We start from the raw sequence: 26,750 nt of genomic DNA on the forward strand, positions 1-26,750 counted from the left end.
GCGCGTCAGTCACAGACACACGCGTGCAGGCTCCATCCACTTTATTTTTCTCGTGTAAAAACCTATGTTGTGGCCACAGCTGGAGCCTGGGTCCTCTGCACAGACACCCTGGTGTGAGTCTTCACGAGGTGGTCGGTGAACTCCTGGAGAGACACAGCCTGCTTGTAACCAGGCCCCCACCCCACCCCACCCCACCCCCGCCCGCAGCACCAGTGGGCCGTACCTGGTAGGGAGACTTGGTGAACACGGTCTCTTTCCAGAGGTCGGGGGTCAGGTAGCTGTAGGTCTTCGAGATGGCGTCGAAGGTGGCCTTGGCTGGGGGACAGAGAACATCAGGACTCTGGCCCCACCCCGCTCCCAGGAGCGGCCCAGCCCGGGGTGGGGGGCACCCACCGAAGTTGCCGAGGGTGGCGGTGCAGCCCCGGGCTGAGGTGTAGCAGTCGTCGATGCCAGCCATCATCAGCAGCTTCTTGGGGACAGGGGCGGACACGATCCCGGTGCCCCTGGGCGCGGGGATGAGGCGCACCAGCACAGAGCCACAGCGGCCGGTCACCTGGCAGAGAGCGGGCAGGTCAGGACCGCGGAGCCGCGCCGCGCGGGGCCGCCCACCAGCCCCAGCCCACCTTGCACGGCACAGTGTGGGGCTTGCCGATCTTGTTCCCCCAGTAGCCTCTCCGCACGGGCACGATGGACAGCTTGGCCAGGATGATGGCCCCTCGGATGGCGGTGGCCACCTCCTTGGAGCACTTCACGCCCAGGCCGACGTGGCCGTTGTAGTCCCCGATGGCCACAAATGCCTGCAGACAGACCCCTGGGTGAGGCGGGCACGGGCGGCCGGCGACGCGCGGCGCCAGCCCACCCCGCTCCTGCCCGCGGCCTGTCGCGCCCCCAAGGGCAGGAGAGGCCACCGGGAGGCCAGCCCCGGGTCCCCAGGGGGTCTTCTCTCTCTCTCCCCATTACGAAGGCCGCACGGGTGAGGCCGCTGCGACCACGCAGAGCTGGGAGAGGCCCCGGCCCCGGCCCCGCGGCGCGGCACCTTGAAGCGGGTCCGCTGGCCGGCCCGCGTCTGCTTCTGCACCGGCATGATCTTCAGCACCTCGTCCTTGAGGGCGGCGCCCAGGAAGAAGTCGATGATCTCGGACTCCTGCGGACACACGAGACCCGCGCTGCGGGCGCCAGGCCTGGGCCCGGGCCCCGGCCGCCCGCCCTCGCCCGGCCGCCCGCTACCTTGATGGGCAGGGAGAACAGGTAGATCTCCTCCAGGGACTTGATCTTCATGTCCTTAACCAGGCGGCCCAGCTTGGTGACCGGCAGCCACTGGGAGAGCAGGGGCGAGGTGAGGGGCCGCCCGCCCGCCCGCCCGCCCGCGCCGCCCGCCGCCCGCCGGCGCGCACCCACCTCCTTGTCCTCCGCCTTGCCTCCGCGCGCGCCGCGGCCTCGACCCCGGCCCCGGCCCCGGCCGCGCCCGCGGCCTCGGATGCCGCTGCCGAAGCCTCCGCGGAAGCCGCCGCGGCCTCCCATCCCAGGGCCCCCGGGGCCTCCGGGCCCTCCTGCTGCACCGGCGTCATCCGCCATTTGCTGCGAGAAACGAGAAAACCCAGCAGTCAGGCGGGGCTGAGGCCGGGACGGGGTCGCCCGGCACGCAGCGCAGGCGCAGGCGGCCGATGTCCGCCGATTCCCGCGCCCTCCTCGCGGGCCGCCATCACCAGGGCCTCACTCACGTGTTCTCTCGGAGAAGAAGAAGGAGCGGCGGATCCGGGAGGGAGTTTTTATACCGCTCAAGCACCGCGAGATCTCCGCTGCCCTTGTTCCCGCCCCCTCGGCCCCGAGCGGCCTGGGATTGGCTCCGCCGTGCCCAGCCCCGGCGCGCTGTGCGTGCGCCTGCGCGTTCCGCCCGAGCGCGGCCCGGGAACCTGAGTGACGGGAAGAGCGCTATAAACGCGCGCGCCGCTGCCGGCCGCCCCTCGCGGACTCCCGGGCGGGAGCTGGGCTTCGTGCCCTGCAGGTGGGTCCGGGGGGGTCGGTGGTCCGGGAGGACGGCGCCGCTTGAAAGTCGCCCCGGCCGTGCCGTGGCCGTGGGTGAGATCCGGCGCCGACAGCCAGCAGGGGCCTCCGCTCGCCGCCCACGGCCTCGGTGTGAGGAGGCGAAACCCAGGCCCCGACAGGCGCCGCGCGGCCGCTGACCCTGTCCGCCCCCGCAGGACGCCGGCGGAGGACTGTGCCGATGGCGACGACAGCGGAGCGCGCGTCTGTCACCGAGACCCGCGGGGCCCGGGCCAGCTGAGAGGCCTCCAGGCGCCGGCTCCCTCCCCGCGTGGGGCTCCCACGCGGGTGCAGGGCCGGCGCTGTGGCCTGAGGCGCCGGCTCCCACGTGGGCGCCGGTTCGAGTCCCGGCCGCCCCGCTGCCCATACAGCTCTGCTGTGGCCTGGGAGAGCAGCGGAAGGTGGCCCTGCCCCCGCGTGGGAGACCGGGAGCGGCTCCTGGCTGCGGATGGACGCGGCGAGGGAGGACCTGCAACTCCGCCTCAGGCCTTGGGCGGGCATGGAGTGTGGAGGCGGTGGCCCGAGCGGCGTCGCCGTGTGGCCTCGCATCCGAGGTGGACGTCACCGGGGTCAGCACCAGCGGCTCGGGAAGCGCGCTCGCCAAACGGCCGTTCTCCCGAGGTGAGGGTTTCGTGCGGCCCCTGGTACGGAAAAACCTTTTTCCATGCAGTTTCAAATAAAGCAAATAAAGCCGCTCAACCTGTGTCCTGCGTGTTCTTCTGGCGCGCCATGGCGTCATGCACCCCACCCCTGGGGGCGAGGAGGTGGCCTCGGTGCCACAGACCCCGGGCTGGTGTGAGCCAGCTCGGGGCAGCTGAGCAAGGATGGGAGCGTGAGGTCACGGCCCAGAGGCTCCTGGGACAGCCCAGCACCCCAGGGTCTGGCCCGCAGGGGAGTGCTAACCGCCAGGCTGCGGGTCTACCTCTACCCACGTGACTGGCACCGGTTGGTGGGGGGGGGCTGCAGGTGTAGGAGCGCGGTCCCCACCAGGGGCTGCCTGTGGTGCCAGCACCAGTCCCAGCCGCCCCACTTCCTGTCTGACTCCTGCTAATGCACCTGGGAAAGCAACCAGTGCCCCAGCACTTGGGCCCGGCCATCCACGTGGGAGACTGGGGAGTGAGCCAGTGGGCGGAAGAACTGTCACGCCTTCCAGATAAGTCTAGGCTAGGAGAGACCCCACGGGGATGGGAGGAGGGGGGAGCGCCTGCATTCCAGGGAGGGCTGGGGCTCCGTTCTGCCATCCCGGGGGACCGGCTGGTGCCCACCCCCACGCAGGAGGCTGCGCAGGCCTGTCCTGGAGGGAAACCAGTGCTGGATGGCACAGGGGCTCTGATTGGCCTGAGCTGGACAAAGCCACTGTGATGTCAGCACATGGCAGCTGTGAAATACCTGCTCCCGGGCCCTGGGGGTCAGTGGAGCTGCCGTCCAGACACCAGTCATGGTAAGCCCAGGGCGGCTTAGCTGGTAGGCCCCACTGCACTCGGGGTGCGTGGTGGGTTCCAGGCCCTCAGAGCAAAGGGAACTACAGAAAACTGGCTTGAACTCGGCGGGGGCCAGCTGCCCCCTTCAAGTCGGTTCCACCAGGCCCTCTCTGGGGCTCTTGTGAGGCCGGCCTCCCTCTGGGGGCGTGGGGTGGGAGATCTGATCCCGGTCCCAGCCGCCCGGTTTTGCAGAGTGGCGGGTATGACCTCAACCTCTTCGCCAGCACTCCTGACTGCAGCTTCCTGTGCTCCGTCTGCCACGGCGTTCTCAAGAGGCCGGTGAGGTTGCCGTGCAGCCACATCTTCTGTAAGAAGTGCATCCTCCGGTGGCTGACCAGGTGCCACGGGGCCCCGGGGCAGGGGGCAGGGGCGGCCCGGAGCAGGAGCTCACAGGCCCAATAGGCTGCGCCCTGTAAGGTCCGCAGCCCCGGCCCAGCCCTGTGACACCTGCTCCGGGGCCAGGAAGCCACCACCCTGGGGCCCCGGGCCCTTCCTAGCCACAGCTCACACGGCTGTGCCTCCGCTCCTGGCAGACAAAAGACCTGTCCATGCTGCAGGAAGGAGGTGAAAAGGAAGAAGATGGTCCACGTGAATAAACTCCGCAGAGCCATAGGCCGCCTGCAGGTCAAGGTAGCCCACGCACCCTGCCGCGGGGAGGCAGGCCAGGAGAGCCCTGGGGGCATCAGACCCGGCTCCCTGGGTGCCGCCCGGCAAGTGCCCCAGCCTGTCTGAGCCCTTGGGTCCCCTGCTGCACCTGGCGCGCTGGCCATTGCTCCCCAGCCCCCCGACTTTTACAGATGAGTGACAGCACGGTTTATAAGCAAGCTCACTCACAGACGTCCCCACTCCCCCTTCTCCGGGCCCTGGGGATTCACCTGCCTGTGTTCCCACCACCACCTCAATGAAGTCACAAACGCTTGGGAGGTGGCGACGGGACCCCCCACCTCACACGGCGCTCTCCCTGCCCCCAGTGCAAGAACGCGGAGGCTGGCTGCCTGGTGACCTGCCCCCTGGCCCATCGCAGGGGGCACCAGGACTCATGCCCGTTTGAGCTGACGGCCTGCCCCAGGGAGGGCTGCACCACACGGGTGCCGCGTGGGGCCCTGGCTGAACACCAGCGGCACTGCCAGCAGAGCTCCCATCAGCTCTGCCCCCTGGGCTGCGGGGCCACCCTGGGCCCAGCCGAGCGTGCCGGACACAACTGCTACCGGGAGCTGCGGGACGCCTGGAGCGAGCGCCAGGAGCGCAGCCGGACCCTGCTGCTGTGCCTGCTGCAGCGCGTGCGCCAGGTGCACCGCACCACCAACCTCATCCGCCGGCAGCTGGCCCAGCTGGGCAACTTCCTGGAGGAGGACGAGGCCCTGCTGGCCGGCACCCCGCAGGAGGCTGCAGCCACCCCGGAAGGCAGTGGGGGCGCCGGGCTGTGGAGGGCCCAGAGCCAAAGTGCCTTATAAACAGAGGGGTAAATAAACGTGGCGCCCAGGCCTGGCCCACCACACGGCCTCGTGACTCATCACCCCATCCCCTAGCCGAGCTCCGGGCACTCTGTCCCTCCTCCCTTGGTCCTCAAGTCCTCTGCCACCCGGGGTCTTGTGCGGGCAGGCCCCCTGCTGGGAAGCTCCTCACTGTCCTGGCAGAGGGGTGCCCGGGTCAGCCTCTCCCAGCCTCCTTCCTCCGCGTGGCCAGCCTCACAGCCCGGAGCAAGATGGCTGCTCACAACAGCACCCGGGCGGCCACTCCGCCCCGGCACCAGAGGTCTATCTCTCAGCCCCGGCGGCCACTCCGCCCCGGCACCAGAGGTCTGTCTCCCGCAGCCACCCCCGCCCCGGCACCAGAGGTCTGTCTGGGTGCCATTTTCCATGGCCTCTCTGAGGCACTCTAGTGTTTTGCTCTCCTGAGCCCCACGGGCTTCTGTGGTCTTCCTGAGCACCAGACACCCCAGCCCCCGCCGGCGCAGGCTGGGCAGGGCTGGAAGCAGCGTTCCAAGATAGCCACAGGGGCCGTCAGGGATGCCTCTTCTAGCACCCCAGTTAAAGCTGCATCTTGGAGCCGGCGCTGTAGTGGGCAAAGCCACCGCCTACCGTGCCAGCATCCCACATGGGCGCCGGTTCAACTCCCAGCTGCTCCACTTCTGGTCCAGCTCTCTGCTGTGCCGTGGGCAAGCAGTAGAGGACGCCCAAGTGCTTGGGCCCTGCACCTGCATGGGCCCTGCACCTGCATGGGAGACCTGGAAGAAGCTCCCAGGTCAGCTCCAGCCGTTGTGGCCAACTGGGGAGTGACCCAACGGATGGAAGAACCTCTCTCTCTCTCTCTCTCTCTCTCTCTCTTTGCCTTTCCTTCTCTCTCTGTAACTCTGACTTTCAAATAAATAAATATTAAAAAAAAAAAAAAACAACCCTGCATTTCCTGGGTGCTTCCTGTGGTGCGGTGGGTTAAGCCGCCGCCACCGGCGATATCCCACATGGGCACTGGCAGAGCTCAGGATTCTGACCCAGCTCCCTGCACCTGGAAGGCAGCTGAAGGTGGCTGGAGAGCATGGGCCCCCGCGTCCTGGGGGAGACCCAGAAGAAGCTCCTGGCTCCTGGCTTTGGCCTGGCACAGCCATTTGGAGAATGAACTAGCGGATGGAAGATATCCCTTGCTAGCTCGCTCTCTCTCCTTCTAACACTGCCTTTCAAATAAACAAAATCCTGAAAAAAAGCAAAACAAAGCGGTACCTCCTGGGCCTGCGTTTGGCCTAACCACACCTGTGTCCCACATGGGGTTATCTGGCTTCATAGCCACGTCTGACTCCAGAGCAGAGGATGGCCCGAGCACCTGGCTGCCTGCCACCTCTGTAGGAGACCCGGATGGAGCTCCTGGCTGCTGGCTTCGGCCTGACCCAGCCCTGGCTGTGGTGGGCATTTGGGGAGTGAACCAGCGGATGGAAGATCTCTGTGTCTCCTTCACTATGTCACTCTGCCTTTCCAGTGAAACCAATAAATAATAAAAACATAAATAGACCAAGGGACTGGCGGTGCGGCACAGTGGGTAAAGCCACCACTTGTGATGCCAGTATCCCATACGGGCACTGGTTCCTGTCCCGGCTGCTCCACTTCCAATCCAGCTCCCTGCTGACGTGCCTGGGAAAAGCAGTGGAAGACGGCCCAAGTGCGTGGATCCCAGCTACCCATGCGGGAGACCCTGATGGAGCTCCTGCCCCTTGGGGAAGGAACAAGCGGATAGAAGATCTCCATTTCTCTGTCTCTCTTTGTAACTCTGGGTTGCCAGTAAATTAAACACTCAAAAAATTAAAAATCCAAAAAAGATAAAATAAAAATAATATAATAAGAAATAACGCCAGTCTAAACCCAGGGAACTCAAAATCCCCACCCCTCTAGACCGGACACGCCCCCGCCGCTTCCGCCTCCCGGCGCGGCCGCCGCTGCCCACAGCAAAGATGGCGCCAAGAGCGCTGTGCCCACAAGTCGCCGTGGTCGCGGGTGGTGACGCCATCACCGAGCGCCGCGAGTGCAGGCTCCCTCGCCGGCCTCTCACGCGGCGGCGGCGGCGGCGTATCCTGGCCGGAGCGATGGAGGAGCCCGCGGCCGCGGTAGCTCGCTTCAAGGCCAAGTGAGTCCGGGCGGGCGCCTCCCGGGCAGCGGGCGGGGACCGCTGCGGGAGACTCCGAGGGGCGCGGAGCAGCGCCGCCATGGCGCCCTGGGGCCTGGGGCGCGGGGTCGTGGCCGAAGCTGCGGGCGAGGGCCGGCAGCGGCCGCTCTGCCGATGGCGCCTGAGCCCCGCAGGTGCCGGAAGCCCCGCAGGAGGAGGCGCGGGCGAGCACCCACCTGTGGGGCGGGCGCGTTCCCCGGTGTCCCCGTTCCCCGGCGAGCAAGCGCCACGCGTGGGCCCGGGCGGGGCTCCTCGCCGTGGGATGTGAGGGGTTGGGGGCACGCAGGACGCCCGGGGCCGGGGGCGCCGCCGGGGAGGGAGGGAGGGCGGGTTCACTCAGAGCCGTGAGGCAGGCACCGGGGTCCGGGGAGAGAGGAGCCCCTCGGCGGCTGGCCTGGGGTGCGGGCGGTGCGGGGGAAGGCAGGCCGGGGAGGGGGCGACGCGGACGGTTACGTCCCGGGGGGTCGCCGGGCTGAGTCCCAGCGCTGCTGTCCAGAGGAGACTGCGGCCACGACCCCGACGGCCGGCCGGGAACTGACCGCTGCAGGAGGCCGGGAGGAAGCCGGAGCCGGGCTCCGGGGTGTGCAGGATGGGGCTCCGGGCCCAGCAGGGGCCCCCAAGGACCCTGGTCGGAAGTCAGCCGTGGGACCGCGGCGAATGTTTTTGTTTATTTGGAAGACAGAGTTACAGAGACACCGAGGGAGATCTCTCATCCACGGGTTCACGCCCCAAATGGCCACAGTGGCCGGGGCAGCCCTGGCGGACACCAGGAGCCAGGAGCTCCCTCTGGCCCCGCGCATGGGTGCAGGGGCCCGAGCTTGGAGCCGTCACTGCTTTCCCCGGCGGCGCCTTAGGGAGCTGGATCCGAGTGGAGCAGCCAGGACTTGAGTCAGTGCTCGGACGCGAGGCCAGCACGGCAGGACCAGGCTTAGCACTGCCTCACAGCGCTGGCCACCGGCTCAGGGTCTGGAATGTCTGAGTTACAGAGACGGGGGAGCAGGATCTTCCACCTGCTGGGCCAGGCTGCAGCCGGGGCCCACGCACTGGGGCCGTCTCCCGCCGCTTTTCCCAGGCCGTTAGCAGAGCACTGGTTTGGAAGTGGAGCAGCCGGGGCATGAACCGGCGCCGAAGACGGAGGCTTTCCCCACCATGGGCCTCCGTGCCCAGGTAGCAGCCGCACCCCGGCGCTCCTGGTTTTCTCTGGGTCCCTGCTGCTACCTGGGAACTCCTCCAGGGCAGGGGCTTCACCCCTGGGCAGGGCGGTGACCCCTCGCTCCCCTCCTCTCTTTCCCAGCTATGCTGTGGAGCGCAAGATTGAGCCTTTCTACAAGGGCGGGAAAGTACAGGTACCACCGGGAGGGGCGCGCAGGGCTGGGGCGGGGAAACACAGGTACCACCAGGAGGGGCATGCAGGGCTGGGGCGGGAAGCACAGGTACCACCGGGAGGGGCAGGCAGGGCTGGGGCGGGAAGCACAGGTACCACCGGGAGGGGCACGCAGGGCTGGGGTGGGGAAGCACAGGTACCACCAGGAGGGGCACACAGGGCTGGGGCGGGAAGCACAGGTACCACCGGGAGGGGCACGCAGGGCTGGGGCGGGGAAGTACAGGTACCACCGGGAGGGGCACACAGGGCTGGGGCGGGAAGCACAGGTACCACCGGGAGGGGCACGCAGGGCTGGGGCGGGAAAGTACAGGTACCACCAGGAGGGGCACGCAGGGCTGGGGCGGGAAGCACAGGTACCACCAGGAGGGGCATGCAGGGCTGGGGCGGGAAAGTACAGGTACCACCGGGAGGGGCACGCAGGGCTGGGGCGGGAAAGTACAGGTACCACCAGGAGGGGCATGCAGGGCTGGGGCGGGAAAGTACAGGTACCACCGGAAGGGGCATGCAGGGCTGGGGTGGGGAAGCACAGGTACCACCGGGAGGGGCATGCAGGGCTGGGGTGGGGAAGCACAGGTACCACCGGGAGGGGCACGCAGGGCTGGGGTGGGGAAGCACAGGTACCACCAGGAGGGGCACGCAGGGCTGGGGCGGGAAGCACAGGTACCACCGGGAGGGGCACGCAGGGCTGGGGCGGGGAAGCACAGGTACCACCGGGAGGGGCACGCAGGGCTGGGGTGGGGAAGCACAGGTACCACCGGGAGGGGCACGCAGGGCTGGGGCGGGAAGCACAGGTACCACCAGGAGGGGCATGCAGGGCTGGGGCGGGAAGCACAGGTACCACCGGGAGGGGCACGCAGGGCTGGGGCGGGAAGCACAGGTACCACCGGGAGGGGCACGCAGGGCTGGGGCGGGGAAGTACAGGTACCACCGGGAGGGGCACACAGGGCTGGGGCGGGAAGCACAGGTACCACCGGGAGGGGCACGCAGGGCTGGGGCGGGGAAGTACAGGTACCACCAAGAGGGGCATGCAGGGCTGGGGCGGGAAAGTACAGGTACCACCGGAAGGGGCATGCAGGGCTGGGGCGGGAAAGTACAGGTACCACCGGAAGGGGCATGCAGGGCTGGGGCGGGAAAGTACAGGTACCACCGGAAGGGGCATGCAGGGCTGGGGTGGGGAAGCACAGGTACCACCGGGAGGGGCACGCAGGGCTGGGGTGGGGAAGCACAGGTACCACCGGGAGGGGCACGCAGGGCTGGGGTGGGGAAGCACAGGTACCACCAGGAGGGGCACGCAGGGCTGGGGCGGGAAGCACAGGTACCACCAGGAGGGGCACGCAGGGCTGGGGCGGGAAGCACAGGTACCACCAGGAGGGGCATGCAGAGCTGGGGCGGGAAGCACAGGTACCACCGGGAGGGGCACGCAGGGCTGGGGCGGGAAGCACAGGTACCACCGGGAGGGGCACGCAGGGCTGGGGCGGGAAAGTACAGGTACCACCGGGAGGGGCACACAGGGCTGGGGCGGGAAGCACAGGTACCACCGGGAGGGGCACGCAGGGCTGGGGCGGGGAAGTACAGGTACCACCAGGAGGGGCATGCAGGGCTGGGGCGGGAAAGTACAGGTACCACCGGAAGGGGCATGCAGGGCTGGGGCGGGGAAGCACAGGTACCACCAGGAGGGGCATGCAGGGCTGGGGCGGGAAAGTACAGGTACCACCGGGAGGGGCACGCAGGGCTGGGGCGGGAAGCACAGGTACCACCAGGAGGGGCATGCAGGGCTGGGGCGGGAAAGTACAGGTACCACCGGAAGGGGCACGCAGGGCTGGGGTGGGGAAGCACAGGTACCACCGGGAGGGGCACGCAGGGCTGGGGTGGGGAAGCACAGGTACCACCAGGAGGGGCACGCAGGGCTGGGGCGGGAAGCACAGGTACCACCGGGAGGGGCACGCAGGGCTGGGGCGGGAAGCACAGGTACCACCAGGAGGGGCATGCAGGGCTGGGGCGGGAAGCACAGGTACCACCGGGAGGGGCACGCAGGGCTGGGGCGGGAAGCACAGGTACCACCAGGAGGGGCACGCAGGGCTGGGGCGGGAAAGTACAGGTACCACCGGGAGGGGCACACAGGGCTGGGGCGGGAAGCACAGGTACCACCGGGAGGGGCACGCAGGGCTGGGGCGGGAAGCACAGGTACCACCAGGAGGGGCACGCAGGGCTGGGGCGGGAAGCACAGGTACCACCGGGAGGGGCACGCAGGGCTGGGGTGGGGAAGCACAGGTACCACCAGGAGGGGCACGCAGGGCTGGGGTGGGGAAGCACAGGTACCACCAGGAGGGGCACGCAGGGCTGGGGCGGGGAAGCACAGGTACCACCGGGAGGGGCACGCAGGGCTGGGGTGGGGAAGCACAGGTACCACCGGGAGGGGCACGCAGGGCTGGGGCGGGGAAGCACAGGTACCACCGGGAGGGGCACACAGGGCTGGGGCGGGAAGCACAGGTACCACCGGGAGGGGCACGCAGGGCTGGGGCGGGGAAGTACAGGTACCACCAGGAGGGGCATGCAGGGCTGGGGCGGGAAAGTACAGGTACCACCGGAAGGGGCATGCAGGGCTGGGGCGGGGAAGCACAGGTACCACCAGGAGGGGCATGCAGGGCTGGGGCGGGAAAGTACAGGTACCACCGGGAGGGGCACGCAGGGCTGGGGCGGGAAGCACAGGTACCACCAGGAGGGGCATGCAGGGCTGGGGCGGGAAAGTACAGGTACCACCGGAAGGGGCACGCAGGGCTGGGGTGGGGAAGCACAGGTACCACCGGGAGGGGCACGCAGGGCTGGGGTGGGGAAGCACAGGTACCACCGGGAGGGGCACGCAGGGCTGGGGCGGGAAGCACAGGTACCACCGGGAGGGGCACGCAGGGCTGGGGCGGGAAGCACAGGTACCACCAGGAGGGGCATGCAGGGCTGGGGCGGGAAGCACAGGTACCACCGGGAGGGGCACGCAGGGCTGGGGCGGGAAGCACAGGTACCACCAGGAGGGGCACGCAGGGCTGGGGCGGGAAAGTACAGGTACCACCGGGAGGGGCACACAGGGCTGGGGCGGGAAGCACAGGTACCACCGGGAGGGGCACGCAGGGCTGGGGCGGGAAGCACAGGTACCACCAGGAGGGGCACGCAGGGCTGGGGCGGGAAGCACAGGTACCACCGGGAGGGGCACGCAGGGCTGGGGTGGGGAAGCACAGGTACCACCAGGAGGGGCACGCAGGGCTGGGGTGGGGAAGCACAGGTACCACCAGGAGGGGCACGCAGGGCTGGGGCGGGGAAGCACAGGTACCACCGGGAGGGGCACGCAGGGCTGGGGTGGGGAAGCACAGGTACCACCGGGAGGGGCACGCAGGGCTGGGGCGGGAAGCACAGGTACCACCGGGAGGGGCACGCAGGGCTGGGGTGGGGAAGCACAGGTACCACCGGGAGGGGCACGCAGGGCTGGGGCGGGAAGCACAGGTACCACCAGGAGGGGCATGCAGGGCTGGGGCGGGAAGCACAGGTACCACCGGGAGGGGCACGCAGGGCTGGGGCGGGAAGCACAGGTACCACCGGGAGGGGCACGCAGGGCTGGGGCGGGGAAGTACAGGTACCACCGGGAGGGGCACACAGGGCTGGGGCGGGAAGCACAGGTACCACCGGGAGGGGCACGCAGGGCTGGGGCGGGGAAGTACAGGTACCACCAAGAGGGGCATGCAGGGCTGGGGCGGGAAAGTACAGGTACCACCGGAAGGGGCATGCAGGGCTGGGGCGGGAAAGTACAGGTACCACCGGAAGGGGCATGCAGGGCTGGGGCGGGAAAGTACAGGTACCACCGGAAGGGGCATGCAGGGCTGGGGTGGGGAAGCACAGGTACCACCGGGAGGGGCACGCAGGGCTGGGGTGGGGAAGCACAGGTACCACCGGGAGGGGCACGCAGGGCTGGGGTGGGGAAGCACAGGTACCACCAGGAGGGGCACGCAGGGCTGGGGCGGGAAGCACAGGTACCACCAGGAGGGGCACGCAGGGCTGGGGCGGGAAGCACAGGTACCACCAGGAGGGGCATGCAGAGCTGGGGCGGGAAGCACAGGTACCACCGGGAGGGGCACGCAGGGCTGGGGCGGGAAGCACAGGTACCACCGGGAGGGGCACGCAGGGCTGGGGCGGGAAAGTACAGGTACCACCGGGAGGGGCACACAGGGCTGGGGCGGGAAGCACAGGTACCACCGGGAGGGGCACGCAGGGCTGGGGCGGGGAAGTACAGGTACCACCAGGAGGGGCATGCAGGGCTGGGGCGGGAAAGTACAGGTACCACCGGAAGGGGCATGCAGGGCTGGGGCGGGGAAGCACAGGTACCACCAGGAGGGGCATGCAGGGCTGGGGCGGGAAAGTACAGGTACCACCGGGAGGGGCACGCAGGGCTGGGGCGGGAAGCACAGGTACCACCAGGAGGGGCATGCAGGGCTGGGGCGGGAAAGTACAGGTACCACCGGAAGGGGCACGCAGGGCTGGGGTGGGGAAGCACAGGTACCACCGGGAGGGGCACGCAGGGCTGGGGTGGGGAAGCACAGGTACCACCAGGAGGGGCACGCAGGGCTGGGGCGGGAAGCACAGGTACCACCGGGAGGGGCACGCAGGGCTGGGGCGGGAAGCACAGGTACCACCAGGAGGGGCATGCAGGGCTGGGGCGGGAAGCACAGGTACCACCGGGAGGGGCACGCAGGGCTGGGGCGGGAAGCACAGGTACCACCAGGAGGGGCACGCAGGGCTGGGGCGGGAAAGTACAGGTACCACCGGGAGGGGCACACAGGGCTGGGGCGGGAAGCACAGGTACCACCGGGAGGGGCACGCAGGGCTGGGGCGGGAAGCACAGGTACCACCAGGAGGGGCACGCAGGGCTGGGGCGGGAAGCACAGGTACCACCGGGAGGGGCACGCAGGGCTGGGGTGGGGAAGCACAGGTACCACCAGGAGGGGCACGCAGGGCTGGGGTGGGGAAGCACAGGTACCACCAGGAGGGGCACGCAGGGCTGGGGCGGGGAAGCACAGGTACCACCGGGAGGGGCACGCAGGGCTGGGGTGGGGAAGCACAGGTACCACCGGGAGGGGCACGCAGGGCTGGGGCGGGAAGCACAGGTACCACCGGGAGGGGCACGCAGGGCTGGGGCGGGAAGCACAGGTACCACCGGGAGGGGCACGCAGGGCTGGGGCGGGAAGCACAGGTACCACCAGGAGGGGCACGCAGGGCTGGGGCGGGAAAGTACAGGTACCACCGGGAGGGGCACACAGGGCTGGGGCGGGAAGCACAGGTACCACCGGGAGGGGCACGCAGGGCTGGGGCGGGGAAGTACAGGTACCACCAGGAGGGGCATGCAGGGCTGGGGCGGGAAAGTACAGGTACCACCAGGAGGGGCACGCAGGGCTGGGGCGGGAAGCACAGGTACCACCAGGAGGGGCATGCAGGGCTGGGGCGGGAAAGTACAGGTACCACCGGAAGGGGCATGCAGGGCTGGGGCGGGAAGCACAGGTACCACCGGGAGGGGCACGCAGGGCTGGGGCGGGGCCGAGCCCTTGCCCTGGTGGGCGTGTGTCCAAGCCCTTGCCGGGGTGGGCCTGTGTCCGAGCCCTTGCCCGGGTGGGCTGTTGCCATTAACGAAGCTCTGTGTTCCAGCTGGACCAGGCCGGCCGGCACCTCTTCTGTGTCTGTGGCAGCAGGGTCAACGTCCTAGACGTGGCCTCGGGATCGGTGCTGCGGAGCCTGGAGCAGGTGAGGGCTGGCGGGACGAACGGCCCACTCCACGGTCCTCGGGGGACCCCGCGGTGCCCTGGGGTGTGGGGGCAGCGAGAAGGGCAGCCCAGCCTCACGGCTCTCCCCGTGCCCCTAGGAGGACCAAGAGGACATCACTGCCTTCGACCTGAGCCCTGACGATGAGGTGGGCAGGGGGGCCGGGCAGGGCGAGCCCCAGTTCCTCCCGCCTGCACTTGGACTGATGAGGGTGCTTCCCTCTCCCCCAGGTGCTGGTGACGGCCAGTCGGGCGCTGCTGCTGGCCCAGTGGGCCTGGCGAGAGGGCACGGTCACCCGCCTGTGGAAGGCGGTACACACGGCCCCTGTGGCTGCCATGGCCTTTGACCCCACCTCCACCCTGCTCGCCACAGGTAGGGCCACTTCTGGGCCGGGGGCCGGTGGGCACGGGGCAGGGACTGTGGGCGCACGGGCCCCATCACCGCAGACACATTCCCACAGGTGGCTGCGACGGCGCAGTGCGTGTCTGGGACATCGTGCGGCACTACGGGACACACCACTTCCGGGGCTCCCCCGGGGTCGTGCAGTGAGTGGGCGCCGCGGTGGGCAGGCGGGCAGAGGCCCCAGGCTCAGGGTGGCGCCGCTCACCTGTCCCCACCTGCACCCCTGCCTGCAGCTTGGTGGCCTTCCACCCGGACCCTGCCCGCCTGCTCCTCTTCTCCTCGGCTGCGGATGCCGCCGTCCGCGTGTGGTCCCTGCAGGACCGGTCGTGCCTGGCTGTGCTGGCTGCCCACTACAGCGCCGTCACCTCGCTGGCCTTCAGCACGGACGGCCACAGCATGCTCAGGTCGGCGGCAGGACCGGGAGGCCCGGGCGGTGGGAGCGGGCGGGGAGCCGGGACTGAGGCCGCCGTCTCCCTAGCTCTGGCCGGGACAAGATCTGCGTCCTCTGGGACCTCCGGAAGCTCCAGGTCACAAAGACCCTGCCGGTGTTTGAGGTGGGGCGCCTGCGGGGGGCTGGGGGAGTAGGGGCGCCTGTGTGGGGGGCCGGGCAGGAGTGGAGGGGCACCCCCTGACAGAGTTTGTCCCCAGAGCGTGGAGGCTGGGGAGGGGGTTGGGGAGGGGGCTGGGGGGGCGCCTGTGCGGGTGGCTGGGGAGGGGGGCCGGGCGGTGGGGGGGCGCCCCCTGACAGAGTTTGTCCCCAGAGCGTGGAGGCTAGGGAGGGGGTTGGGGAGGGGGCTGGGGGGGCGCCTGTGTGGGTGGCTGGGGAGGGGGCCGGGCGGTGGGGGGGCGCCCCCTGACAGAGTCTGTCCCCAGAGCGTGGAGGCTGCCGTGCTGCTGCCAGAGGAGCCGGCGCCAGACCTGGGCGTGACGTCCCCGGGCCTGTACTTCCTGACAGCCGGTGACCAAGGCACGTGGGCCGGGGCTGAGGTTGGGCGGCACAGGGCTGGGCCAGGCCCGTGGGCCTGTGGGTCCCAGCAGCCCCTCTCCTCACACAGGTGCACTGCGTGTGTGGGAGGTGGCTTCCGGGCAGTGTGTGTATACCCAGCCGCGGCCGCCAGGCCCCGGGCGGGAGCTGACCCACTGCGCCCTGGCCCGCGCCGCCGGCCTGCTGCTGAGCGTCACGGCGGACCACAACCTGCTGCTCTACGACGTGCGCTCCTTGCGGCTGCAGAAGCAGGTGAGTGCCCGCCCGTCGGGCTGCGGGGGTGGGAGCCTGGCCCGGCGCTCACTGGGGCTCGTGTCCCTGCCGCCGCTCCCTAGTTCGCTGGGTACAGCGAGGAGGTGCTGGACGTGCGGTTCCTCGGGCCTGACGACTCCCACATCGTCGTGGCTTCCAATAGCCCCTGCCTGAAGGTGTTTGAGCTGCAGTCGTCCGCCTGCCAGATCCTCCCCGGCCACACAGGCAAGTGCCGCCCGGCTGGCCCTCGGGTGCCCCGCCCTGCTGGGATGGCTGCTGACCGCGCCCCTGCTCCCCCCAGACACCGTGCTGGCCCTGGACGTGTTCCGGAAGGGGAGGCTCTTTGCCAGCTGCGCCAAGGTGAGGCACTGGGAGGAGAGGTGCGGGGGCACTGGCCCTCCCAGGTGGCGATGCCAAGGCCGCAGGCCCCCGGCCCAGCTCTCCCCTCAATCCCTCCCGACCCCAGGATCAGAGCATCCGCATCTGGAGGATGAACAAGGCCGGCCAGGTGGCCTGCGTGGCGCAGGGCTCGGGGCACACGCACAGCGTCGGCGCCATCTGCTGTTCTAGGTAGCGGACCCGGGCGCGTCCAGGGGCGTCAGCGAGGCGAGGCCCTGGCCTGTCCCCAGGGCCCGGCTCAGGCAGAGGGCGACAGGGAGAGTGTGATGGCTTTGAGCCCGCTTGTGCGGCTCTGGCCCAGGCGTGTGGGACAGCAGGAGCCGGGAGAGCCTTCAGGCACCTCGGAAGACAGAGGGGCACACCGTCGGGTGGGCTGCGTGGGGAAGGCCACCTCCCTTGGGGCGGGGGTGGGGTCTGCAGGTGTGAGGACAGTGGCGGGGGGCAGCACAGGTAGAGGAGCTTGGACCCAGAGGCATCGGGAGTCCCGGCCCAGGGTCTGTGGTACACTGGGGCCAAGGCTGGCCAGCCCTCAGCGATCTCCCCTCCCCGTCGGACTGCAGGCTGAAGGAGTCCTTCCTGGTGACTGGCAGCCAGGACTGCACCGTGAAGCTGTGGCCCCTGCCCAGGCCCCTGCCGTCCAAGAGCACAGCCCCAGACAGCGGCCCTGTCGTCCTCCACGCCCAGACCACGCAGCGCGGCCACGACAAGGTGACTGTGGCTGCCGGGGTGGGCTGTGTCCGAGCCCTTGCCGAGTGGGGTGCGAGTGCTGCCTGCTCTCATCGCCAGGACATCAACAGCGTGGCCGTCGCTCCCAACGACAAGCTGATGGCCACAGGCTCGCAGGACCGCACGGCCAAGCTCTGGGCCCTGCCACAGTGCCAGCTGCTGGGCGTCTTTGCAGGCCACCGGCGTGGCCTCTGGTGTGTCCAGTTCTCCCCCATGGACCAGGTGCTGGCCACAGCCTCGGCCGACGGCACCATCAAGCTCTGGTCATTGCAGGACTTCAGCTGCCTCAAGGTTAGCAGCGGCTCCCAGGCCTGTGTCGGCCCCGCCCCGGCCTGCCCCCCCCACTGATGCCTCACCCTCCCCTCCCCGCAGACATTCGAGGGGCACGACGCTTCTGTGCTGAAGGTGGCCTTCGTGAGCCATGGCACCCAGCTGCTGTCCAGGTGTGGGGGCTGGAGCAGGCAGGGGTGGCGTGAGGCGGTGGGCAGGCCTGGGCACTGACCAGTGCCTGCTGCATCCCAGTGGCTCTGATGGGCTCCTGAAGCTGTGGACCATCAAGAACAATGAGTGCGTGCGGACGCTGGACGCCCACGAGGACAAGGTCTGGGGCCTGCACTGCAGCCGGCTGGACGACCACGCCCTCACCGGAGCCAGCGACTCCTGCGTCATTCTCTGGAAGGTGGTGGGCCCAGGGTGGGGCGTGGCGGGAGTGGGGTAGCCCGGGACCCATCTGACCCCAGCTGACCCTAGGATGTGACGGAGGCGGAGCAGGCAGAGGCGCAGGCCAGGCTGGAAGAGCAGGTGGTCAGGTGGGTGTCGGGCAGCAGCAGCCCTGCTCGTGGTCAGGGGAGCGGCCTGGAGCAGCCTCAGCCCAGCACTGTCTGACCCTGTCCTCCCCCTCCCCCCCAGACAGCAGGAGCTGGACAACCTGCTGCACGAGAGGCGGTTCCTGCGGGCGCTGGGCCTTGCCATCTCCCTGGACCGGCCCCACACTGTGCTGACCGTTATCCAGGGTCAGTGCCCGCCCCGGGTGAGCCAGGGGCCAGAGCAGGCGCAGGGGGCCCTCCAGGCGCTGACTCCTGTCCCCCCCCCCCCCCCAGCCATCCGGAAGGACCCCGAGGCCTGTGAGAAGCTGGAAGCCACAGTGCTCCGACTGCGGAGAGACCAGAAAGGTCCTGGGCCGACAGGCAGGGCGGGTGAGGGGCGCGGCCCGGCAGCCAGGTGACCAGCCCTGTCGCCCACAGAGGCCTTGCTGCGCTTCTGCGTCACGTGGAACACCAACTCCCGGCACTGCCACGAGGCCCAGGCCGTGCTGGGCGTGCTCCTGCGGCACGAGGCCCCCGAGGAGCTGCTGGCCTACGACGGCGTGCGAGCTGCGCTGGAGGCCCTGCTGCCCTACACGGGTGTGTGAGCACAGCCGGACGGGGGCCGGGGGCGGGGGGCGGGGGGCAGGCATGAGGCGCGGACCCCTCGACCTCTCTCTGTCCTCCTCAGAGCGCCACTTCCAGCGGCTCAGCCGGACGCTGCAGGCGGCCACCTTCCTGGATTTCCTGTGGCACAACATGAAGCTGCCCCCCCTCCCTGCTGCCCCCCCAGCCCTCTCAAATACATAGAGCTGGACGTGTCCATCTGGCCATGTGTGTCCGGGCCCACCTCCCCAGGTCCCACAGGCCCTGCCCCTGGGCACATCACAGGGCTTAAAGAAGGAGCTATATTTTGAGGGAATGGGGAACTACAGCTTCCTGGCTCTGCCAGCTAGGGGGCCCCCACCCCTCCGCCAGCTCATGGTCCCACACTCAGGGGGCTCCCTGGCACCCTGGGGGGCACCCCAGAGCCCTGCGGGTGATGGTGCAGCAGCGGCTCTGGATGGCGCTCAGCAGTGGCCGGGTGGGCACCGTGGGCGGAGTGGCCCAGGCCTTGGGGGGAGCCGGGGAGCCGCGGGCCTCTGCTGTGTCTTCCCCGCCGTGGAGCCCGGGCCCACTCAGGAGCGCACCCAGCCCTTGCCGCTGCAGCAACACCGCGGGCAAAAGACCTGTCTGGCCGCCATACCTGTGAGGGGGGAGGAGTCTGGTCAGGAGTCTGCCCGCCCCACAGCAGGCTAGGCCAGGCCGAAGCCCCACCCCACGCACCTGCACAGCCACCAGCCGCGGTCCGACTTCTCCAGCACGCACACACGCGCCCCTGCGGGCACTGACAGCTCATCTGCGCGGCTGCCCTCAAAGGCACGGGCAGCGTAGAACTGGGGCCCTGGCAGTGGGCATTGGTGGTCAGTGCTGGGCCGCAGAGACGCCCCCCCTTTCCCGCTGGCTCTCTGTTCAGGGCTCCATCGAGCTCTGAGCGCACGCCCCCAGACCCTCCAGCACCCCCTCGCCACCTGCACTTCCCCAGGCCCTCCCTTGCCCCTCACTGCCCAGCTGGGAGAGGAGGGTCAGAATCCCACCAGGGGCCGGCGCTGTGGCGCAGCGGGTTAATGCCCTGGCCTGAAGCACCGGCATCCCATATGGGTGCCGGTTCAAGACCCGGCTGCTCTACTTCCCGTCCAGCTCTCTGCTGTGGCCTGGGAAAGCAGTGGAAGATGGCCCAAGTGCTTGGGCCCCTGCACCCGTGTGGGGGACCCAGAGGAAGCTCCTGGCTCCTGGCTTGGGATCAGTGCAGCTCCAGCTGTTGTGGCCATCTGGGGAGTGAACCAGCAGATGGAGGACCTCTCTCTCTGTCTCTCTCTCTCTCTCTCTCTCTCTGTGTCTCTGTCTCCCTCTCTCCCTCCCTCCCTTTCCCTCTTTCTCCTCTCTGTGTAACTGACTTTCAAGTAAAATAAATAAATCTTTAAAAAAAAAAAAAAATCCTACCAGTGCTCCCCAGGGACAGGGCCCCCTCCTGGCCCGGGCTCAGGGCCACCTCTTCCAGGTAGGGAGCTGGAAACCAGGCTGTTTGCTGGTCCTCGTTCGCCACCAGCCACCAGCCTGTGCACAAGAGGCAGGAGGGCGTCAGGTCTCGGCCCACCAGGGTCCAGGGCAGCAAGGCCAGCGCCCTGACTGCTGGGACCACTACCTGAGGGGTGTCGCAGTAGCACGTCCAGGCTGTCCTGGGCCTGCACCTGGAAGGGCCTGCCCCGAGTGTCCTGGGTGTGGAAGGGCTGCAGGCAGTGCAGCCGCTGAACCTCCAGGCTGTGGATGGCAAGGCTGCCTGCGGGACGCGGCCCGGGCTCCTCGGGGGCTGGCAGGATCACCAGGCTGGCAAGGAGGGAGCCGGTGAAGGGGTGGGGACGGGCCCGCCATGCCTACAAGCCCACCCGGTGGCTCCTCATCCGCTCTTCCTCCCCCAGCCTCCGTACGCCTCTGGGAGTTGGGCCAAGCACCTGCCAGGCGGCAGCGAGGGCTCCAGGTCCAGGGGTTGTGGTGTGAAGAAGCCGGTGAGCGCTGGGCTCTGTGACACCCGCTCTGCAGCCGCCAGCAGCATCCGGGTGTAGGTCTCCAGCAGCCGGAGGCGCGCCAGCCCGCGGCCAGTGCGTCCCCCTCTGGCCAACAGCGGTGCATCTGCAGGCACCACGAGGATGCACTGTGGGATCCCCCCAGGTCTCCCTGGCCCGAAAGCCTTCGCTTTCCCCGCCCCTCCCGGGACCCCAGGCCTGACCAGGAAGCTTGGGGAGAACGCGGTCGCATTTCCGAAGCCGGCCCGCCTCCACCGGGAAGGTCTCCCTGAGGGTCTTCTGAGGACGAGAAGTGGGGTGTCTGTCCAGCTGCCCGACCTCCAGGCAGGGCGTGGGTCCCTCCCCAGGGTGACAGGGATGGGAAATCCAGGTGGGTGGCGAGGGAGGGAGACCCCGTCAGGGTCACTCACCTGGAGCCGCCTGAATTCATCCCAGCTCCTGCGCACCAAAGTGTCGCTGCCGTCTGACCAGCGCACGGAGAAGGCAAACGTCTATGGGGGTGGGGGGGAAGGTTGGGTGTGCCTCGGGGCCTGGGCCGGGGGCACCCACTTACAAAGGCCTCAGGGCTGGTAGGGGCGGTTCATACCTGGAGCCGCTCCATCTGCACCAAGGCTGCAGCGCGCACCGACACCGGGTGCCGGGGGACTGCCATGGCCGTGGCCGGCACGACTCAGGATGCTGGCGCGGGCAGGCAGCGGCTGAGGCTTCACCGACTCCTCGCTCCGGAGCGGCTCTGCGCTGCCAGCCGGAAGACTGGCCGAGTGGAATTCCCCGCGGACTCCCCGAGCCAAGTCCCCAGGGAGCCGCCCCGCCCCTGGGCCCTCTTCCGTGACCTGCAGGAGCCCAGCAGCGCAGGGCCAGGGGGCAGAGGCAGAGCTGGTGGAGAGAGGATGAGTCGCCCACCTAGAAGGGGCAGGGCTGGGACTGCGCCCGCCCCGGGCCCTCCCGAGTCTGGCCTTGGGCAGGGGAGGAGAAGGGAGGGCTCTCCGAGGCCCACCTGTCTGGGCCCTCACACACCCTGGGTAACCCTCCCCAGGGTGTGCCAACAGCTCCGGCTGTGAACTCACTGTCTAGACTCGGCAATTGCTGTCCAGAACCAATCATTCGGTGCGCAGGGCTCTGGTGCTCCCTCTGGCTAAATCCTGGTGCCGGAGGACTTTGTGCCCCCAAGTCAGAGCAGGAAGGTTGTGCTACGTGAACACTCATGGGCTCACCCCAGGGGTTCACCCGCAGTGGGGAGGCTCCATCTCCACAGTCCCTGTGGCCAGTGGCACTTGGGGGTGGTCACTGCGGTCACTGGGGATTCATGGTCTGTCACAGCTTCCGGCAAACACCACCTCTGCCGTCAGGAGGGACCCCTTGCCCCATCAGCCGGGGGCGGGGAGGGAGGCCCTGCACTGGCTGCACAGGGGGCTCACCCAGGGGCCCTGCCTCTCTAGGCTGCGGCTTCCTTGTCCAAGCCACATCTAACCCTTGTGCCAGGTGCTTGTTCCTGGTGCCGTGTCAAGGTTTCCCCCACTCCAGGCCTCCAGGAAGCTGCTTTGCCTCAACAAAGATCCTTTGTGTGTCTGTCCCACCGGTTGCTCTCTCTAAAGCCCTCTGAGCTTGCTGGTGCCAGCCCAGGCAGCCGAGGGGGGCCCAGGAGAGAAGCTGGAGGGAGGCCAGGTTTAATCAGACGGGGCTGGGAAGGATCGGGAGGCCCCCTGCGCCCACGCTGGCTCCATCCAGCCTCTGCTCTCTGGAGCCCCTACTCTGTTCCCTCACGGTTTATCTCCAGCTGTCACCCACCCCCATCCCCGGGCGCTGTGCTGGCCCCTGGGAAAGCCACTCTCCACGTCGCGGCCAGGGGTGGCTTTGCAAGACAGACATGGGATCGGGTCAGGGAGGCTGTGCCGGCCCCTGAAGGGCACCCCCAGTCCCCAACCCGCCCCCCGTTCTGTGCTGTCGATGTCCCCCGGCCCTGGGCTCCCATACCCTCCCTCTCTGCCTGCGGTCACCTGGCCCTGCGTGGGCCCTACCACTGTTTGTGGGAACACTGACAGGTGTGGCTTTGCTTTGTCACTGCGCTGACCGCTGCACGGAGTGACGGTCAGGGGCACTTTGGCCTCTTGTTCGGCCCGGTGCCCGGACATCCACGGGAGGACCACGGGGAGGCAGGGAAGACCCCGCCGGCCGGGGGGTGGGCGCCCCGTTACCAGGGCGCCGGTCGCCGGGGAGGGGCCGCGGCCCCGGGGTCCCAGGGGACGCTCTGTGCGGTCACGCCGCCCCGCGCCGTTGCCAAGGCCGCGGGGAGCCAGCCTCGGGCGCGCCCCCGGCTGAGGGCACAGAGCCTGGCCGCGGGCACGCAGGAAGGTGCCCGGCGGAGCGATGGGGGCGTCGCGGGCCGCCCCCCGGACTGCGACCCCGCCCGAGTCCGCCGCGCGGCCGCGGCGCACCTTCCACAACACGCTGCTCTTCTACTGGCGGAAGCGCGAGCGCCGCCACGGACGCCGCCAGGCGAGCGCGGGCCGGGGAGCCAGGCCCAGGAGCTCCCGCGGCGCCCGGGCCCCCGGCGCCGCCCCCGCGCCGGCCCGGACCCCCGGCCCGGCCGCCGCCGAGGCCCGGCCCTCCGGCCCCGCCGCGGCCGGCGCCCCGGCCTCTAGCCCCGCCGCGGCCCGGGCCCGGACCCCGGCCGCCGGCCCCGCCCCCGCGCCGGGCCCCGCCCCGGCCGCCGGCCCGGCCCCGCCCCCCGCGCCCGCGGCGCGCGCCCCCGGCTCCTGCGGCCGCGCGCTGGCGGCGGCGCGCGCGCTGGCCTGGAGGCCGAGCTGGCGGCCGCTCTGGCGGCCGAGCTGGCCCGGCAGGCGTTGCGCGGCCAAGATGGCGGCGCCCGGGGAGCCGGGGCGCTCGTACCGCGGGAGCCTCTTCTCCTTCCTGCCGGGCGGCGCGCGCTCCGAGGTGACGGACGACCTGGCGACGGACGCGCGGGGCCGGGGCGCGGGGCGCAGGGACGCCGCGGCCACTGGCGCCGCCGGCCAGCCGCCGGCCCCGCAGCGCGCCGAGGACGCCGCGCAGAGGCGGCCCTGCCGGGCCTGCGTGGACTTCAAGGCGTGGATGCGGACGCAGCAGAAGGTGCCGGTGCCCTGCGCGACCTCCGCGCCCCTCGGCCGCCCGTGCGCCGCAGGACGCGTGTCCGGAGCGCGGGGCGGAGGAAGGGGGTGGCCGGCGGGCCTGTGTGTCGGGAGAGCTAACTGACCCTTGGTCGGCCTACTCCTGCAGCGGGACACGAAGCTTAGAGAGGACTGTCCACAGGACCGCGAGGAGCTGGGCCGCCACAGCTGGGCGCTGCTGCACACCCTGGCCGCCTACTACCCGGACCTGCCCACCCCGGAGCAGCAGCAGGACATGGCCCAGTTCATCCATTTGTTCTCCAAGTTTTACCCGTGTGAGGAGTGCGCGGAAGACATCAGAAAGAGGTGAGCCGCGCTCGCCCTGGAGCCGGGGCCCGCGCTGCCTGCTGACGTCACAGAGCGGGGCGGCCCGGGGGCCCGCTGCCCCTTGCCCTAGTACTGGGGGCAGGCTAGGGAGAGCTGCATTTGCCCGACTGTCGATGCTGACTGCCGTTTTTAGTATTTAAAACAAACAGAGAGTCAGGCCTTCCTCTTCACGGCTTCAGCTGCCCGCGCTGGGCCAAGCTGGAGCCAGGAGCTTCAGCCCAGCCTCCCATGTGGGTGCAGGGGCCCAGGCACTTGGGTCGTTCTCCACTGCTGTTCCCAGGGAGCTGGAGCAGGAGTGGAGCACCCAGGACTGGGACCAGCGCCCACGTGGGATGCTGGTGTTGCGGGTGGTGGCTTAGCCCTCTGCGCCCTGCCGGCCCCCGACGGCTGGTTTGAAAACCCTGGGAACCCATTACTTTTGCTCCCAAGAGCAACCTTTTCCTCACTGAGATGCTGTGCAGCTGTGCCTAGCCTGCCTTAGGCACCTCTGGGCCGGATGTGTGGGGGCAGCCAGGACAGTTAGAACCAGGCAGCCCTGGCTTGACTGGTTCACCAAGGCCTCGGGCGCAGAGGAGCGGTCCGCTCTGTGCCGGCTCCGCCCCGTCTGCCTGGGGCCAGGGGCACAGGTGAGTTTTCCTGATTTTACGAGACTGTAAAGTGGCTGCCGCGTGCCCGTGCCTTGCCCTGGGCTCTGCAGGGTCCACCCTGGGGAACGCCCATCTCTGGACGCAGGAGGACGCCCCCACGTGCCGCTGGCAGCAGTGCCTCTCTCTCCTCCCGTGACGAGGAGCCGGCAGGGTCGGGGCCATGGCCACCTCCCCCTTTTGTGTCGCCCCTGCTCAGGATCCACAGGAACCAGCCGGACACCCGCACCCGAGCGTGCCTCACCCAGTGGCTGTGCCGCCTGCACAACGAGGTGAACCGCAAGCTGGGCAAGCCCGAGTTTGACTGCTCACAAGTGGACGAGCGCTGGCGCGACGGCTGGAGGGACGGCTCCTGCGACTAGAGGACGGCCAGCCAGGACCCGAGGGGGCTGCCGGCGGCAGAGGGGCAGGGCACTCATTAAAGTGCGTCAGAGCCACAGCTGTCGCGTCTTCGTTGGGTGGTCCCAGGACACTGCCTTTCCCCTCGCAGGTGTGCGGCCGCCTCTTCAGCTGGGGCCTGGGCGCGGGCGCGCAGGGGAGGGAGGCAGGAAGGAGCGTCCCATCTCCACGATGGCTCAGCCCAAGAGAGGCTGGGGCTCCCTCTTCCTGCCCCGTGAGGCCCTGCTGTGCCTCTCCCCACAGAGTGCCGTGGCCCCAGCGGCTCTGTGCCGTTGCCACTTTGGGAGTGAGGCCTGGGCCTGAGTACTCCAAGTTAGGCCCAGCCCCATGGGGAAGTCGGGGCGGTGTTTTTGCTGCCACGCCCAGCCTGGCACGGGCCCTCTGAAGGTGTGCCAGGACGGTGCAGGGCTCAGAGAACACCAGAATAAAGTGCTGGACACGAGACTTCGGACCTGGCTCCGGTGTGCTTTGTGCTGTGCCTGCTCCTGCCCTTTGGCTCAGCTCCGCCCTCCTGTCTGGGGTTCTGACTCCGTGGGAGCATGGACCTGGGTATTCCGGTAGACAAGGAGGCCGAGGGCTGCAGGGGAAGGGTCCGCTCTAACAGGGAGGGGGCAGGGCGTGCAGGGTTCAAGACCCCAGCGGATGTGGCTCTCACTCCCGGCTTCTGCGACAGGCGGCTCTCAGAGGGTTTGGCACCAAGGAGTGGCATGGAGCGATGTGACCCCCGTGACTGAGGTGGCCCCCAAGAGCACGCAAGGAAGACAGACATGCTTATTTATTTAGCTTTTAATGATTTTGTGTATTTGAAATGCAGTTACAGAGGAAGAGACCAGAAGTTTTCCGTCCACTGGTTCACTTTCCAGGTGGCTGTAACAGCTGGGGGCTAGACCAGGCTGAAGCCAGGAACCTGGAGTTCCGTCCGGCTCTCCCACGTGGATGGAGGGGCCCAAGCACTTGGGCCATCGTCTGCTGCTTTCCCAGGCCAAGAGCAGGGAGTTAGACAGGCGCAGAGCAACCAGGACTCGAACCAGCACTCATGGGATGCCGGCATCTCAGGTGGTAGCTTGACCATCACAGTGCTGGCCCCTCGTTTGTTTAGGATTTGTTTATTTGAAAGAGTGACACAGGGAGAGACAGTGATCTTCCATCTACTGACTCATCCCCCAACAGCTGAGGCTGGGCCAGGCCAAAGCCAGGGCTGGAACTCCATCTGGGCTCTATGTGAGCCATCCTCCACGGCTTCCCCGGGGGGTTAGCTGGATCAGAAGTGAGTAGCTGAGGCCGGCACTGTGGCGGAGTGGGTCCCGGCTGCCCCACTTCCCCTCCAGCTCTCTGCTGTGGCCTGGGAAAGCAGCGGAGGACGGCCCAGGGCCTTGGGCTCCTGCATCTGTGTGGGAGACCCGGAAGCTCCTCACCTGGCTTTGGGTCGGCCTAGTCCAGCTGTTGTGGCCATCTGGGGAGTGAACCAGCACATGGAACACTTCGCTCTCTGTCTCTGTCTCTGCCTCTCTGTAACTCTGCCTTTCAAAAAAAAAAAAAAAAAAAAAAATTGGAGTAGCTGGGACTCAGACTGGTTCTGTTACGGGATTACGGTGCCGCAGGGCTGCTGCGCCGTAGCCTGACCCTTGTTGATTTGTATCTACAGGACGGGGCTGGCCTTGGCACAGTGGGTTAAGCCACTGCTGTGA

At 68.9% G+C, this 26,750-nt stretch overlaps 5 protein-coding genes and 2 non-coding genes across 8 annotated transcripts; 4 read left to right on the top strand and 3 right to left on the bottom strand.

Annotated features, from left to right (window-relative positions):
• Window positions 1-7: 7 nt before the first annotated feature.
• On the bottom strand, window positions 8-1,590 carry RPS2 (ribosomal protein S2). Its single transcript, XM_062180359.1, has 7 exons — window positions 1,399-1,590; window positions 1,228-1,317; window positions 1,037-1,144; window positions 624-797; window positions 394-553; window positions 224-315; window positions 8-143 (listed from the first exon to the last, which is right to left on the bottom strand). The coding sequence occupies exons 1-7, from the start codon at window positions 1,573-1,575 to the stop codon at window positions 63-65; spliced, it is 882 nt and encodes a 293-aa protein (XP_062036343.1). The 5' UTR covers window positions 1,576-1,590; the 3' UTR covers window positions 8-62.
• LOC133751136 (small nucleolar RNA SNORA64/SNORA10 family) lies at window positions 876-1,008 on the bottom strand. Its single transcript, XR_009864770.1, has one exon. It is a non-coding gene; the product is annotated as a small nucleolar RNA SNORA64/SNORA10 family (small nucleolar RNA).
• Window positions 1,576-5,476, top strand: RNF151 (ring finger protein 151). The gene is made up of 6 exons (XM_062180920.1): window positions 1,576-2,005; window positions 2,202-2,338; window positions 2,530-2,687; window positions 3,717-3,862; window positions 4,058-4,154; window positions 4,496-5,476. The coding sequence occupies exons 1-6, from the start codon at window positions 1,665-1,667 to the stop codon at window positions 4,976-4,978; spliced, it is 1,362 nt and encodes a 453-aa protein (XP_062036904.1). The 5' UTR covers window positions 1,576-1,664; the 3' UTR covers window positions 4,979-5,476.
• Window positions 2,042-2,167, top strand: LOC133751152 (small nucleolar RNA ACA64). Its single transcript, XR_009864784.1, has one exon. It is a non-coding gene; the product is annotated as a small nucleolar RNA ACA64 (small nucleolar RNA).
• Window positions 5,477-7,040: 1,564 nt separating the features above from the next.
• TBL3 (transducin beta like 3) lies at window positions 7,041-18,784 on the top strand. Its single transcript, XM_062180142.1, has 22 exons — window positions 7,041-7,136; window positions 8,470-8,521; window positions 14,242-14,337; window positions 14,456-14,503; window positions 14,586-14,727; window positions 14,816-14,900; window positions 14,991-15,161; window positions 15,236-15,311; window positions 15,631-15,724; window positions 15,813-15,994; window positions 16,078-16,219; window positions 16,296-16,354; window positions 16,461-16,564; window positions 16,954-17,101; window positions 17,180-17,410; window positions 17,492-17,562; window positions 17,642-17,798; window positions 17,870-17,928; window positions 18,029-18,132; window positions 18,220-18,291; window positions 18,364-18,522; window positions 18,614-18,784. Exons 1-22 carry the CDS (start codon window positions 7,096-7,098, stop codon window positions 18,730-18,732), a joined length of 2,412 nt encoding a protein of 803 aa, XP_062036126.1. The 5' UTR covers window positions 7,041-7,095; the 3' UTR covers window positions 18,733-18,784.
• Window positions 18,785-18,821: 37 nt separating this feature from the next.
• On the bottom strand, window positions 18,822-22,410 carry NOXO1 (NADPH oxidase organizer 1). The gene is made up of 9 exons (XM_062180143.1): window positions 21,614-22,410; window positions 21,133-21,422; window positions 20,957-21,037; window positions 20,750-20,825; window positions 20,475-20,652; window positions 20,168-20,349; window positions 19,966-20,079; window positions 19,249-19,366; window positions 18,822-19,168 (listed from the first exon to the last, which is right to left on the bottom strand). Exons 2-9 carry the CDS (start codon window positions 21,196-21,198, stop codon window positions 18,916-18,918), a joined length of 1,068 nt encoding a protein of 355 aa, XP_062036127.1. The 5' UTR covers window positions 21,199-21,422; window positions 21,614-22,410; the 3' UTR covers window positions 18,822-18,915.
• Window positions 22,411-23,393: 983 nt separating this feature from the next.
• GFER (growth factor, augmenter of liver regeneration) lies at window positions 23,394-25,504 on the top strand. Of its 2 annotated transcripts, none has more exons than XM_062179838.1 (3): window positions 23,394-23,654; window positions 23,802-23,998; window positions 24,863-25,504. In XM_062179838.1, exons 1-3 carry the CDS (start codon window positions 23,403-23,405, stop codon window positions 25,023-25,025), a joined length of 612 nt encoding a protein of 203 aa, XP_062035822.1. In that variant the 5' UTR covers window positions 23,394-23,402; the 3' UTR covers window positions 25,026-25,504. The 2 variants fall into 2 exon arrangements, with proteins under 2 accessions (XP_062035822.1, XP_062035823.1); XM_062179839.1 differs by having other exon boundaries at window positions 23,835-23,998.
• The last annotated feature ends 1,246 nt before the right edge of the window (window positions 25,505-26,750 follow it).

This window comes from Lepus europaeus, chromosome 21 (genome assembly GCF_033115175.1).
Source record: "Lepus europaeus isolate LE1 chromosome 21, mLepTim1.pri, whole genome shotgun sequence".
In the NCBI taxonomy this organism is placed as follows: domain Eukaryota; kingdom Metazoa; phylum Chordata; class Mammalia; order Lagomorpha; family Leporidae; genus Lepus; species Lepus europaeus.